This window comes from Bombyx mori, chromosome 9 (assembly GCF_030269925.1).
Source record: "Bombyx mori chromosome 9, ASM3026992v2".
Taxonomy (NCBI): Eukaryota; Metazoa; Arthropoda; class Insecta; order Lepidoptera; family Bombycidae; genus Bombyx; species Bombyx mori.
Genome location: NC_085115.1, coordinates 14,585,411 through 14,601,785, shown reverse-complemented (window position 1 = coordinate 14,601,785; position 16,375 = coordinate 14,585,411). Strand labels below are relative to the sequence as shown.

Here is a 16,375-nt window from a genome sequence, read left to right as displayed (position 1 = left end):
CCTCACGATGGTATCATTCAAACTATAATAGTATAAAGTAGTTAAAAGCTCAAAAGCCAAGTCATAATATTTCGTAAATTACTTTAACGAACATTTTAAGTTATACGAAAGGGAAAGCTTTTAGCTGAGATGCGATAGTTTAATTTACAAGCAGCTTAACTTTTGTCATTTGCAAGCGAGTGGAATTCGTTAATTTAATTTACTAAGTTTGCTTAAAGTTATTTCTATGAGTCCATTGTGTTGGTCTAATGTGTAAGATGACCGATGCTTCGTTTTGACTAAACTAATATTTTTCTAAATCATTATGCGTATGATGGTACGAAACTTTTTCACTGCGAAGGTACATCGTGTAACATTTAATCTTTTTTTTTTATTGCTTAGATGGTTGGACGAGCTCACAGCCCACATGGTGTTAAGTGGTTACTGGAGCCCATAGACATCTACAACGTAAATGCGCCACCCACCTTGAGATATAAGTTCTAAGGTCTCAAGTATAGTTACAACGGCTGCCCTATCCTTCAAACGAAGCGCATTACTGCTTCACGGCAGAAATAGGCAGGGTGGTGGTACCTACCCGCGCGGACTCACAAGAGGTCCTACCACCAGTAATCACGCAAATTATAATTTTGCGGGTTTGATTTTTATTACACGATGTTATTCCTTCACCGTGGAAGTCAATCGTGAATCGTTGTTGAGTACGTATTTCATTAGAAAAATTGGTACCCGTCTGCGGGATTCGAACACAGGGGCATCGCTTCAACACGAATGCACCGGACGTCTTATCTTTTAGGCCACAGCGACTTCATATAATCTGATAAAAAATTGCATGTTAATTGGTAACAGTACTTACTTACGTCGATTTCTTCGACCCTGATTATGTTTTGTGTACGTTGTTCGATGCGAGATATGAGCAAATTTATGTAATCATATTATAATTTTGGGAAATTAAATTTGGGAAACTTATTAAGGAAAAAATGCCTCAACGTATTATGATGTGCTTATTTCCAAATCTTGTTAAAAAAGCGTCTTAAAAAAAAGGAAACTATGTACTTATTTAGTAGGGATTTCTAAATGTTTTTAGTAAAAATGTAGAGTTGGAGTCGGAGTTCCCCTGGTGTTATGCCTCTAAACTATAATAGTACCTTCATAGTTCAATTGCTGTTGAAATAAGTTGTATGGTGGAATCTACTCCATTGGGTTTATGATACCAATAAAGTATTAAATATACAAATAATTGTTATGAACAGAGTTCCAGTTTAGTTTTCTTTTGTAAACCTTCATGAATAAACGTCACACAAATTGACATAAATATCAAATTACGACATTAAATTAGAAACATTTTTATTTCAGTCGAAACCAAAGAGCCAAGGCAAGATAATATGTTATCGCAGCAACCACAACCACGAAGAAAACGATTCATACCCAAATATGAAGTAGAAGGAGTATTCAAAGTTGTTCTAGGCGAAGAAACACAGAGTCAAATCGAAATGGTCGTAGGAACACATGTAAATGCTCAATATCCTTGGAAGGAAGTCAATAAGTCCAAAATATTAGAGACAATCGATATTGGTGGTGAACTGTCAGAATTTCATTCTTTGAAACAACAAATAGAAGTGTATGATAGTGAAACAGTTTTTATGGGGTACATTGCTGATGAATCAAATGACGTTGATGAATTCTATGTGTGCCTTACAAAAGACGCAAGAGATCATTGTAAGCAGCAATCTGATAAATTTATAAGGAGACAAGAGAAGAAACTAGAAAAGGCTGTCCAAAAGAAACCAAGGCCTTGGAAAAGTTTTGGAAGTGAAGTGGAAATTAAGGGGCTCGTTCCAATCAATACACGACCTCTAATGGAAATGGAAGTAAAGGCAAAGTTTCCTACTGTTTATCAACCTGATAAATTTCGTATTCGTGATACAAGTTCAGTTCGTGATGGTTATATCGAGCTGACACCTTATCGGCAGAAGTTTAATAATGTTTTTAAGCGTAGAATAGATTGTGGTTCTCAAGCAGCGCCTGCAAAGATTAATAGGGAAGCTCAAACCGAGTTAAGGTATCCTCAAAATATGTGGACTCAATCTATAGCTGATGCTCTAAGTCAAGTAGATGATGTAGAGGCTGGTGGCGATACAGGACAAACGTCACCAACTAAAAATAAAGAAGAAAGTTCCGAGGAGGACGAAGCGGAGACCAAACAGGCTCCAGATGAAGTAGGACTGGCAGCGTACAGAGCTGCGTTGAAACGTATGCGACGACCGTCCTATATCAAAATGATCAATAATTTTGTGACCAAGAAGTGTGAAGAAATGGACACGATAGTAGAACTCAATACAGTGATGGACATGTACTGCAATGATTATCCAAATTTAATAGTTCAAAAAACAACCGATATTTATAATTCGATGATATTTGAAGAATACGTTTGTTTCACTGACGTCAGAGCGAAAGACAAATATATTGCTAGTGCAGTATTTCACCCTATGTGGTCAGGTATTGTTGCGATTTGCTACGCCGATGGTTCGCCCTCCGTTATGAAAACGATAAGCACGCGTCAAGATCCAATACAAAGAGCTGTTTACGGAATGAACCCAGTCATGATCTGGAGTCATATTGATAGTTTAATACCAAAACTGTATTTAGAATCGCCTCGAGAGGTGAAAGTTTTGTCTTTTTGTCCGTTTGATGAAAATATTCTTGTAGGTGGTTTAATTAATGGTCAAGTTGTAATATGGGATATAACGAACAGGCTTGATAATGTTGAAAAGATTGAAGTTTTAAGCGAGACTAGAGAAAAGTATCGTATAGCAATGAATGCTCATATGGGTTGGATGAAAAATATACGAGACGATTCTGTGGTACAAAGCACTGCTCTAAGTAATTTGATGACAAGTCATTATGGATCTGTCACAGCAATTAAATGGCTCTCTCCCAACTTTAATATAACTGCCACAGGGAAATTTGAGGTAAATGAAAAGGAGAAGAAGACTTTTATGTTTCTAAGTGGATCTGACGATGGTAACATTTTGATTTGGAGTTTATCAGTACAAAATATAAGTCAATTTGATGCTAAAAAAATTAAAAAGTCTAAAAGAGTTCCAAAACGACCGTCTGGTTTATTAGTAGATGTTTCTCCGTATAAAATTTTGGATAGAAATTTGCAGCCGTTGTACAAATTAATACTTGGTGTCGCAGGTCAACCCGAAATATTGCCTGTGCAAAGTTTCGGATTGAATGCCCCAATTATAAACTACATTCACACTCCAAGAAACACAGGTAGCGGTAGAAAGTATTTTACATGTAAAATCGTGCCTCAAACTGAAGCAGACATAAATACTATCGTTTATAGTGGTTCACAGCACGGAGAGATAAGACGCGTTCAATGGGAAGGCCACGAGTTTAATACAGGGGAGGTTGTGAATTCAGAATATTGTGATATTAAATTTTCTTGTACTCTTCACGATGGAATAATAACGTGTACACAGAAAAATCCTTTTATCAGTGGTATAACGGTGACAGTCGGTGGTAAAATTTTCGCAATTTGGTCTGATAATCTCATGCAACGACCGCTATTCTGGAAGAAAAGGCCGTATCGGTTGACAGATGCCACCTGGTCTCTGTATAAGCCAAGTTTGCTATTTTTAACCACTTACGAAGGTGAACTCGAGACTTGGGATTTACTTATAAGGAGCGATCAACCGATTTCGATACAGACCCTTTCTGGAAATATGTTGACAGGAGTTAGTCTTCATACTCTGCCATTGGCTAAGAATATAATAGGCGTGAGTGACGTAAACGGGTCATTTCGAATGTTTTTAGTACCGCCTATATTTATGATTGAAAACCCGACCTACAAATCTCGAATGGAAAACATGATGAGTAGAGAATTAAAAGTAATGACGTCATTTATAGAGTGGCAAGACAAATGGATGAAGAATAATCCACACATTCTTCTAGAAATGAAAAGGAAAGAAGGTGCTTTGCTAGCTGAAAAAGAAGAAGAAAAAAAGAGGCTTAGAGAAGAAGAACAAAATAAACTAGAAGAAGAGGCAGAAGCGAGGAGGCTAGCAAAATTAAAAGTTGTCGGCCCAGAGGAAAGGTGGCAGAAGATTATCCAAAAGTTGATAGAAAGAACTATAGCTGTCAAAAAAAGGATAAATCGAGCTGAATTGATTGAACACGAAAAACCCTTACGTGAACTAGAAGCTCAAAGATTAGAAAAAGAAAGACGAATGCTAGAAATAATGAAAAACCAAAAAACGATATTTAATGACACTGTCGCGATATTATTTCCCGAAGCGATAAAGAAGAAAGAAAAAGTAAAGAAGAGTTTACTCTCTGACGATAAACAATCTTTAAAAAGAGAGTATCTTGAAGATTATGAAAATCTAAAAAGCTTTGCTCACAAAATGGTGAAAGAAAATCCTTATAAAATACCATTCTCTTGGGAGGCGACTATAGCTGAAGGAAAAGAGAGACGGCAAGCATTAAATGCTCACGAAGACTTTATTAAAATGCACAAGAAAAGAATCGAAGAAGATGGTACGGAGTCTATTGTTATGCTTTCTCAGAACAAAGCAGACGAGTCAAATGCTTCGGAAGAAATTGATAAACAAATGGACGATATTTCCAGCGTCTTAGTTGAATAGGATTGTAGGATTATTGTTTTTTATTGTCAGTAAAAATTCTGAATAAATGAAGTTTCATTTTAATTTTTATTTATATATTTTACTGGTAGTATTATTTTAATGATATATGTAGATGTTGATCATTCTTCTGAAGTGGCGAAGAAGACAGATGGCATACTAAACAAATATTTGAGCCAATCCGAACAGTGATATAGACGAGAAAAAGTTGAAGATTGATGTATTTTGCAATAATGTTTTTTCATATCTGACAAAAAAGCATCTCCGTCGTTGAAATATATGTATATCCAACACAAATACTACGAGGTCTTGTACTATTTATTATGTGTATCAATCAAAGCGATAAACACTGTCTGGCTATACATACTATATTAGAATAAGAATAATAAGAAAAAAACAATAAAATTATACGTTGTGCTATATTTTTGTGAAAAATCTATCAAAACACCGAGCTTAGTGTGTCAAGATGCGCTTCTACAGAAGGTGGATCTCTCTTGACTCACCGGAGCCTCTCACTTCTAGCCACGTAGCCGTCACAATATCACCGACGTTGCGAGTGACTAGTGACAAGATTAAAGCTTTAGTTCCTTTAATAAAATGAACAAAACTATACAAATGTTATTAATTTATCCAAAAGTCAATAGATGTACGTCTTAGCGTATGGTCGATATGTAGACGGATGGATATGTGAGAGTTGGGCGGCACCAGTGCCACCAAAGCGTGTTCTTCGACTGGTGGTTCCATAACCAAGAATGGTCCTTTCAACAAGGCTTGGCAACGGGACAGAATTCTTGATCCACAGAAGTGTAGCTGGAAAAATAACGGGTACAGAATTGAAGACTGACCATCGTATACTCCCGATCTTAATTCGTTTGATAATGCTTTATTTCTCATTCAGAATCATACCCCATGATAATTTGGAGATCCTAATTGTTATCCCATGATGAAAGTGCGCATTTCAATCGATAGTTGGCCACTATGTTTAAATTAATTGTATTAAAAGAGAGATAATTTTGATTGATTGAAGATATGTATATTTTTAAAATGCTATTACGATTGCTATTATATTATATGAACTAATAAACACAAGAATAATATTTTTACATGAAAGAAAGAAAAAAAAAAATGTTTTTCTCATAGCAATTTCATTTATGGCATGATTAAGTAGATGAAAATAATTATTAAGTAATTACCTCGTGCTTTCTCGACGTTCAAAGCGTTCATTATAATCCTTTCTTAAGGTCTAAACGCAAAGGTGTTCCTGGCATTCAATAAGGATTATGTTATTTCATCATAGCATATACTTACAATAATTAAGAAAATATCAGGGATTTATTTCGCTTAGTTAGTTAGTAGTCTTCTCGTTAGTAAGCCTATTTCTGTTGTATAGTAAACAGTAGCTTTATTTTCTTAATATCGTAGATTTATTGGTCGTCGTGGCCTAAAGCATAAGACGTCCGGTGCATTCGTGTTGAACGATGCACTGCTGTTCGAATCTCAGGCGGGTACGAATTTTTCTAATGAAATACGTACTCAACAAATGTTCACGATTGACTTCCACGGTGAAGGAATAACATCGTTTAATAAAAATCAAACCCGCAAAAATTCTAATTTGCGTAATTACTGGTGGTAGGAGCTCTTGTGAGTCCGCGCGGGTGGGTACCACCACCCTGCATATTTTCTGCCGTGAAGCAGTAATGCGTTTCGGTTTGAAGGGTGGGGTAGCCGTTGTAACTGTACTGAGACTTTAGAACTTATATCTCAAAGTGGGTGGCGCGTTTACGTTGTAGATGTCTATGGGCTCTAGTAACCACTAAACACCAGGTGGGCTGTGAGCTCGTCCACCCATCTAAGCAATAAAAAATAAATAATAGAAGGTATCAGGTGCTGTGACCGGAGACTATAGTCGGATATATTATATTATGACGGTTAGCTAGTCTAGATGATGTATGGTTCTGAAGTATATCACTTCTAAATACTAACACATGCAATGCGCGTTGTTGATTTCTTAGCTACAATATTAGTCGTTTTTTAGTAATATGACTCTGCCATATGAACAGGGCTAAATAACGGAAAGGTATTTTTTAATCTCATTTACATTTCATAATGCAAACATTCATAATTGCCTATACTAATATATAAATCTACAGTGGTTTTTACGGATGTCACGTTATAACTACTGAACCATGCATCCGGTTGACTTGAAACTTGATATCCATGTAGAAAATACATGTACATAATGGATAGGCTAACATTTATATGAGTGTTGGACTCCCTATAAGTTGCGGGGGCCTTAATGATGAGAATCTTTGTGGGGGTGAGAAATAATAATGTTAATTTTAAATGCCCAGCGAAGCGGACGGGTACAGCTAGTTTAAAAATAAATCTGTTTATGCAAATGGTTCTTTTGCTGACAGCGAGTTCGCTGTCAGGCAACCAGGTGACGGATATACAGATTAAATCAAAAAACGTTAAAGGATTAAGATGGTTCGATTTTTTGTTTTTCATTTTGTTCGCGTAACCCCAAAATGTGGCTTTTAGATCTTCGCGATCGAAGCTCCATTCACCCAATCCGGCTAGTCATTCTTAAGTAATATTTTATAAGTTCAGTAATTAGTTAGAAGCTAAGTACGGCTTGGTCGTTGGACGAAATATTTCATCATTACAAAGATTTAAGGTTACAGAAATGATAAATGGCCGAAACGGGGATTTTACGTGAGGAAAGCTTTTCTTTATTCGCATTCTATTTTAATACATTCATAATAAATGTAATGAAATCGTAAATGGAATATTCGTGAAAGGAACGTAATGCCGTTGATTAAGGTTACGTCTGAGTTCGGTTTTTGTTCAAAATGCTATTGATTGTATTAGACGATTTCACTCTTGACTGATTTTATTTCTGATGTCGGTATATAGGCATGAATTAATGTGCTACAGTATTGTAAGATATCAGAAGTGTCAAACACAAAAAGTAAATTTTTTAAGTCAGTTAAATAGTTTTTCTGCGTACGTACCTACGGCTTAAATGTCTTTTAGTTTTACTTCTGCCTCCACCGCTGATCCCACATCGTCTCTAGGTTTCCGAAACAATGAATCCGGCCTAATCGTTACTGGTGGTAGGACCTCTTGTGAGTCCGCACGTGTAGGTACCACCGCCCGCCTATTTCTGCCATGAAGCAGGAATGCGTTTCGGCTTGAAGGGTGGGGTAGCCGTTGCAACTATACTGAGACCTTAGAACTTATATCTCAGGGTGGGTGGCGCATTTACGTTGTAGATGTCTATGGGCTCCAGTAACCACTTAGCACCAGGTGGGCTGTGAGCTCGTCCACCCATCTAAGCAATAGAAAAAAGAAAAAGATTACCTGCGACCTTTTACAGAGTCACGAGTGTTATAATGTTTATAATATTGTTGTACCGGTACAACGTTATTTGTCGTGAGATAGCAAGCAAACGCATATCAAAACAACTAGTATTATCGGGAATGTTTTAGAAAAATCTGAATATAGTCGACACCTCTTTAATGAGGTGTCAAAAAAAAATTATGAATAACACAAAAAATTATTAACTACTTACAACATTTAGCTCTTCCATATCGTCACAGTTAAAGGGCGGGGTGCATAGTTTTCGCTTCATAAGTACTACGTGTCGTACTTCTGTAAGCCTTCACGGCATGACATTCGGCGTCGAAGAGTTTATCTGGAAAAAGGAACGACAATAAACAATTGATAGTTTAAGAAACGCAACAGCATATAAACAATGTAATTAAGACTACAACTCAAGTCTTGTTTGAATAACAGGTGGATAATAAAATTATGAAGAGTTAAAAAAGCATTACAATGACATTTAACTTAGTTTATTTATGGATATATCTAGGGTACTTTTAGCTTGTTTGATTGTGCCGCGAAGTATGACTTTATCTTTAGTTTTCCACTTGTTTTTTTTGTTGGTTATTATTCAGTAGTTTTTAAATCTAATTATTTAAACTATATCGGCATGTTGTTGTATCAGTTATCTTTTGTTTTATAGCTGTTGCGTTGTGGTAAATAAGCGTGGACTGTATTTATTATTTTGAGATATTTATTTGTCTTTTATATTATTATGACAAATTAAAGACTAAATATAAGAGAAATATAAAATTGTTGCGTTGCTCTTGGCGGCTAGATTCGAAAGAGGAATAGTGTCATGGCGGACGTCGCTCGCTGACATTTTGACGTTCAGAAACTGAAAAATAGCAAATAAATTTGTTTTAGTAGTTGCTCAGGATGAATTCTCTTTTGAATTAAAATTCTAAATTGGTTTTATTCACAGTATGCCTAAAATTTGATTTTCAATCTAACACTTGGACTTTAAGTTAACATCAATCGCCGTTGTATCTGTTTTGAGTGAATCAGCTAAAGATAAAACAGAAACCTTAATGTAGTATGTAGAAAAAATGTTTTGCTGGTGGTAAGGCGTCTTTTGAGCCTGCGTAGATAAACACCACCACTATATCTGGTGCGAAGCAGTAATCTGCTCTGAAAGGTGGGAGACTCGTTATTACCATTTGATTGAGTCTTAGACCTAGTGTCTCAAAGTGAGTATTCCCATTTGTCAGCATCATGTGGGTCGTAAACCGGTACACCCATCTGTGCGCCAAAAAGAAATTATGACCCTACCGAACTAACGTAGGTCGTTATATCTTCAATGAGAACCAATAAAAATCCGGTTTTATTGTCGACTCCGATTACGTACCTGTTATAAAAGCTGATTCCTATATCGCCCATACAGGGTGTGTAATTTTTTTTCCAGAAAACGTAACAGCATTAAACCACCCTAAAGTAAGCAGAGTATTGTTATCTATCTTCTACTTCATATATATATATATATACGATCTCCATGCTCCGCTCAAAACCCTGAAATTCAAAACACGTTCCACTCCTTGGATTACTGATAATGTCCGATTATTGTTTAAATTGCGAGATGCTGCACGCTATAGATCACATGTAACTCAGGTTCATAGTCATAAGCAGTATTATTTAGACCTTAAGAAGCAGGCAGCTAGCGTCTTAGCATCGGAAAAAAAGACCTACTACAACAATTATATTAATAGCAACTTCGGAAGCCCTAAAAAGTTATGGAAAAATCTGAAATCTGATGTGATTCCGTCACATCAGGAGAAAGCATTGCCTGAACACCTTAATGACGCTAATGCTATCAATGAAGCTTTTCTGGATGTACCCGGGGTCTGTAGTTCTGACGTTTCAGGATACTCATTCTTTGAGTATTCTAACACATCTCCAAAGTTTACGCTTAAAACTGTCAACCAGGATACGGTTCTTAAGATTATTAACAGCATTAAATCCAACGCTCAAGGCACTGACGGGATAAGCGGTGAGATGATATCGCTCTCACTGCCTTCAACATTGGAGGCGATTACTAGCATTATCAATAAGTCCATTGATACAAATACATTTCCTGCTCAGTGGCGATGTTCTGTGGTTAGCCCTATTCCGAAAGTCACGCACCCTCAAGCTTTTAAAGATCTTAGGCCTATTAGTGTGTTGCCTTTTCTGTCCAAGATCTTGGAGAAGGTAGTTTACTCACAGGTAGCGGCATATATCGAATCAAATAACATTCTTCCAGAGTTTCAATCGGGTTTCAGAAAAAGCCGAGGAACGGCCGCTGCTCTTACTGACATTGTGGGTAATATTCTCGAGGCTCGGGACAGGAGCCAGGGTACGATACTGACGCTGCTGGATTTCTCACGGGCTTTTGATACAATTAACACTGCCTTACTCTTAGCAAAATTAACTCACTACGGGTTCTCTGATAATGCTGTGGAATGGTTTAGCAGTTATATGTCGAGTAGAACGCAATTTGTACAAATACGGAAAGAAGATGGAACTAAACTAACCTCTACTTCTAAGCCGATTACTAGAGGCATTCCCCAAGGTTCTGTCCTGGGACCATTGTTGTTTATTTTGTACAGTGCAGATATCATTCAGTGTTTCAAGAATTGTAAATATCATGTTTATGCTGACGATGTACAATTATACCATTCTTTTGATGTTGGAGATACCCCTTCTGCTGTCAGTTTTATCAATGAGGATCTGCAGAGGATTGTCTCTTGGTCTGAACAGAATTCCTTAGTACTGAACCCCTCTAAGTCTAAATACATGATACTAGGCAGTAAATCTCAGATAGCAAAGATTTTATCACTCGATCCTAAGGTGACTGTTTCTGGTAAGGAAATTGATCGGGTGGAGTTAGCATGCAGTTTGGGTTTGACAATTGATCCCGAATTGCGATTCGAGGCCCATATTATAAAGAACTTAAGAGCTTGTTTTTACAGACTGAAGATTCTGTACTCGTTTAGACAGTACGTCAGTGTACCCATTAGGAAGTTGCTTATCGATAGTCTAGTTTTGTCGAAATTAAATTACTGTGATACTGTTTATGGTCCCTGTTTACTCTCGAGAACTGAAAAATTAATACAACGCATTCAAAATGCCTGTGCCAGGTATTGCTTTGACATTCCCGTGAGAGGACACATAACGCCCTATTTAAATGATCACAATATATTGAAAATGGCAGCTAGAAGAAGGTTGCATTTAGCAGTCTTACTATTTGGAGTGATTTCGACACATGAACCTAGGTACTTGTATGAGAAGTTGGATTGGAGAAGTACTCAGTACAGGTATGGCTCACGAGCTACTGTTAAGCCATTGTTGACGCCCAAATACAGAACAGCTGCTTTTCGGGGAGCGTTTAAATACGCAGCTACGCATTGCTGGAATGATCTCCCTCCACCTATTCGTCACATTGTAACAAAGCATGGCTTTATTAATCGTTTAAAATCATTTCTTTTGGACTCACAAAAACTAATCTAATTTACTTATAGTATTTATAGTAACTAATTTAATCCTAGCTTGTGAAAACTTCCTTTTATTAAATTTTTATTTATTTTTATATTTTTTTTAAGCTGCCCACAGGTTGTTATTACTGTGTGCTTATTATGTTTTGTATTCGGGTTCACCATTTAATTTGATTTTTGTTTTGTTTTTTTCTTAAATTTTTGGTTTTGTTTTCGGGTTCACCATTTAATTTGATTTTTATTTTGTTTTTTCTTAAATTTTTATAATTTACTAATTTTACTAATTTATATCATATTCTGAGTATGTACACACGTACGAAGTCTTCATTCCCGCAAAGAACCAAAGGGAAACGGGGGTGACTGAAAATCAGCGCTGTTCAATTTATCAACCTTGAACAGCAATAGCTGAGCCACCTCCTTTTGCCTTTTTCTCTTTTTTTTGCTTTTCTTTTTTTTGTATTTCATTTTATGATGTGAAAGGCAATAAATGATCTTTATTATTATTAATTATTTATTATTATATATATATAAATGAATTGCTGTTCGTTAGTCTCGCTAAAAGTCAAGAACGGCTGGACCGATTTGGCTAATTTTGGTCTTGAATTATTTGTGGAAGTCCACAGCAGGTTTTAAACGTAGATAAATATGAAAATGCTCGGAATTAAATAAAAATAACATTTTTGTTTTTCGTTTGATGTGTCCCCCGTCGGACGGATTCTTTTGTTAGTTTTAAGTTTATTTTATACAAAAGTTTGGGTCTTTTATTATTATCGATTGAGGCAGTACGAAGTGTGCCGTGTCAGCTAGTAATTTACTATGTTTATATTTCGCGCAACGAAAAACGAAGTTCGATAACGGACGCTCTCTCAATTCGACGTACATCGCGCGATCAGCTGATTTTCAATTAATACAATTGAAAATCAGCTGATCGCGCGATGTAAAAAAATCATTTTGAGTATCTCGCTGATGGATTTAAGCGGTTACCGATGATCATAGACCTCACAGCATGAATACCGCCTTGAGATTTGCGATCGAAGTCTCAATTGTTTTGTCTATCGGCTGTCTCAACCCTCAAATCGTGACTCATGACTACTTGAAACAAAAAAAAATGCATAATTGGCGACGACCTCACACTACGCCCAACAACGAGTAATTACTTAAACTAGTGGTCCCGCAGTAGTCGAAATTAGATTATAATTAATTCAAATTATAAGCTTGAACATTATTATGGTTCAATTGTCAAAGACTTCATAATCGTCAAATACTTTTATAATCACAGATTTCGCCTAGACTACACTATAGATAAACAAATAATATTAAGCTATTCTCAGTTTGACCACAGACTATAAGCAATAACAAAATATGACAATAAACATAGAGTATATAATTACTAGATATATGGTGTGTATCAAATACACGGTAGTGTGTGTAATGTTTTTTTTAAATAGATTTAATGTATTATATAAAAAAAATAGCATTCTGCACTCCTTCACTAGATTCTCTATAAGTGTGGGAAATTTCATACTCCTCCGTCCACGCAATTTTTGTAAAAAGGAGTACAAAGTTTTTGCTTCACGTGTTAATATATAGATAATGGAAGTCGTTTTTGAATTATCGATACCTGTTCTGAGAATCGAACCCCGGCATAGTCGCATAGCTTTGTACTTAACGACTTTCATACCAATACACCCTGTACATAGAATTTGATATGATTGTATGCTACACATGTTTATGGCGATTTGTCTTTAGTTCGTAGGTTATTGAGAACGAGGGCGCGGGATTTATGGGGCCGCGCCTCAAGAAATCCAGGTGCCTTGGTGCGGTTTTTTTTGTGATGATTTTGATGCCGGAGTTTGAAAATTAAAATGATAAACTTTTTTTTTTTAAAGAAAATATACATGACACTGTAATTTCAAAGGGGATTTGTTTCTTTTATTGATTAGATGGGTGCACGAGTTCACGGCCCACCTGGTGTTAAGTAGTTACCGAAGCCTATAGATGTCTGCAACGTAAATGCCGCAACGTAATGCGTTTTTATAGGACAACGGCTGCCCACCATTCAAACCAAAAGCATTACTGCTTCACGGCAGAAATAAGCAGGGCGGTGGAACCTACCCGCGCGGACTCACAAGACGTCCTACCAACAGTAGTTTCTTATAATAACGTTCAGAAATTATGGTATACCGTCATGTGGTCCATATTACCGCTACTGATAAATGTAGATATGAAATACAACAATAATGTTTTCATTGGCTTCGTACGAGATCAAAACTCTTCTTGTCTGAAGCGGCTGGTGGCTGTCCCGGTTTCCAGAAACTACGATTAAAAGTTTGTAAGTCACAGACTGACGTTTCATTTTTAATTTATTTGTAGATATTAAGAATTTGGAATTAGGAAACCAAATGCTATTTAAATAAAATAAAATAAAAATGTTTATTTTTCTGGACATTGATTATTTTGATACACAATTCAATTAAACCGCTCTCTGAGGATGTAGCGCATTTTATAAGAAAACACAATAAACTCTCATATCAAGTATGCATAATGTATTCATACATTTTTTTTTATTGCTTAGGTGGATGGATGAGCTCACAGCCCACCTGGTGTTAAGTGGTTACTGGAGCCCATGGACATCTACAACGTAAATGCGCCACCCACCTTGAGATATAAGTTCTAAGATCTCAGTATAGTAAAATTTCATACATACATAAGTATATTCCGGTAAAGTATATTTCAGTAGGACTTCGACCTCTAAGTATCAAGAAAAACAACAGCTCATCGGTAATTAACTAACTACAATTAGCCTGTTGATTTTTAGAAGTAAGTTGGAAGAATAATATTTTTGACACGATTTGATTAGGATATCTCTCAAAGTTACTTTCAAGATTTTTCAAATGTGCGAATAATTTCAAAATTCTTTTTTCTTTGTTTTTACTGGTGGTAGGACGACTTGTTAGTCCGCACGGGTAGGTACCACCACCCTGCCCATTTCTGTCGTGAAGTAGTAATGCGTTTCGGTTTGAAGGGCAGGGCAGCCGTGGGTGGCGGCATTTACGTTGTAGATGACTCTGGTAACCACTTAACACCAGGTGGGCCGTGAGCTCGTCTACTCATTTAAGCAATAACAAAAAAAACGCACAAGTATAATATCTTGGTTAGAAAATTATAGCCATTGTATACAAAATGGTGACTTCTTCTTATCTGCTCATTTCGAGTGGGCACTATTCACTTTGCGTTATCAATGATCTCTGATATCCACTTAACACCGGATGGATCGTATGCTAGTCTAATCTAATGCAAACAAAGTTTTAAACGAAATCCCCAATCGAATGTAAATATGGCTTGACTCTGTCCCTGGCATTGCTGATGTCCATGCGCGACGGTAACCACTCACCATCAGGTGGGTTGTGTGCTCGTCTATCTACATGGAGTATAAAAAAATAAAATATTTATCTATATTATAGATATTATCTATTTTAAAGATTCTTTTTCACATGTCTAGTCTTTGAAATAGCCACTTTGAAATCCTGACAGTTTTTATGATAGCGTTACGTCTTGAACGGATACCTATAAATCTAGCCTTTTGTTCTTACAAAGCTATTCGTGAATCAAGACTGAAAATGACAATTCATGACTGGAAAAAAATGTATCAGGGACCTATTTCTGAAAGGATAATGCATTTCTACTCTATACCTATACTATACAATGGAGATTTTGACTTCATGTTTGATTTGGAAGGCTTTAGAGGAAGAGGTAGACCTAAGAAAAAATGCAAGGATTGTGTGAAAGACATATGTGTTAAAGAGGAGTGAGCGAAGAGATAAATAAATAAACAATAATAAATAAATATTTACTAACAATCACTCCACGTTAACTGGTCCTGTGCTAAGTTCGTAAAGAACTTGTGTTGCAGGTACCAAATATCGGAAAGAAATGTAAGATTTTTATTATACACATGCATATGTTTGATATACATCCATAAAGACATTTTATATTTATCATACAAATATCTTCCCTTGGCGGGATTCGAACCCGCGACCCTCTTGTATAGTGAACACTTCACTTACCACTACACCAGACGGCCGTTAAAGGTGGTATATGATAGAGGAGTATGGAAGGAGAAAACATGTTGCGCCGATCCCAGGTGACTGGGAGAAGGGCAGGAGAATGATGATGTTTCAAGGTATTTCATGGAATCCATATTGATGAATCCCGTGATCACTTACCATCCGTACAGACCACGTGGATCGTAAGCTCGCCTGTTTAGGCTGTTAAAAATTGTGCGCATTTTATTTTGTACTGCTAAAACTGAGACATTAGAACTTATATCTCAAGGTGTGGCGGCATTAACGTTGACAACATCTATGGGCTCCTTAACACCAGGAGGACCGTAAGCTCGTCCACCCTTATAAACAATGATTTTTATTTATTTATTGGTAACCTATTTTTAATTTTGATTTTTTTTGTTGCACGTAATCTGAAACGGACCGTAACCGGAACGTAAACGGAAATCGTCGTTGCTTGAAGGATAAGACGTTCTGTTTGCGCTGGTTTAAAACAGCGCAACCAGAACGTCTTATCCTTGAGCGCTATGACATGTCCTTCTTTAAAAGAGGCTTGTGGAGTATTAAGCAGTAGGCAGCGGCTTGGCTCTGCCCCTGGCATTGCTGAAATCCATGGGCGACGGTAACCACTCACCATCAGGTGGGCCGTATGCTCGTCTGCCTACAAGGGCAATAAAAAAAAAAAAAACAAAAAAAAAAACAGATTTTGGTTTCAGCAGATAGCAACATTAATTTGGTTTTTGCAAATCCTGTCCCATCCCTCTCCCGCACTTTACCTACCGACGCGTGCGAGCGAGATCGTGTGGCACGT

The 16,375-nt window shown here is 36.7% G+C and overlaps 2 protein-coding genes across 4 annotated transcripts in view; one reads left to right on the top strand and one right to left on the bottom strand.

Annotated features, from left to right (window-relative positions):
* Positions 1 to 16,375, bottom strand: part of LOC110386044 (uncharacterized) — a 74,118-nt gene that overhangs the window by 16,306 nt on the left and 41,437 nt on the right. For 2 of the 3 annotated variants that reach the window (XM_038012960.1, XM_038012962.2), the window contains exon 2: positions 8,221 to 8,343. In XM_038012960.1, coding sequence (XP_037868888.1) covers positions 8,221 to 8,280 — 60 coding nt within the window. In that variant the 5' untranslated portion in view covers positions 8,281 to 8,343. Of the gene's footprint in view, positions 1 to 8,220; positions 8,344 to 8,525; positions 8,826 to 16,375 lie in introns of those variants that run through there. The other variant, XM_038012961.2, reaches the window with a different exon arrangement.
* On the top strand, positions 1,319 to 4,700 carry LOC101736106 (dynein axonemal intermediate chain 3). Its single transcript, XM_021351185.3, has one exon. The coding sequence runs from the start codon at positions 1,380 to 1,382 to the stop codon at positions 4,647 to 4,649; it is 3,270 nt and encodes a 1,089-aa protein (XP_021206860.2). The 5' UTR covers positions 1,319 to 1,379; the 3' UTR covers positions 4,650 to 4,700.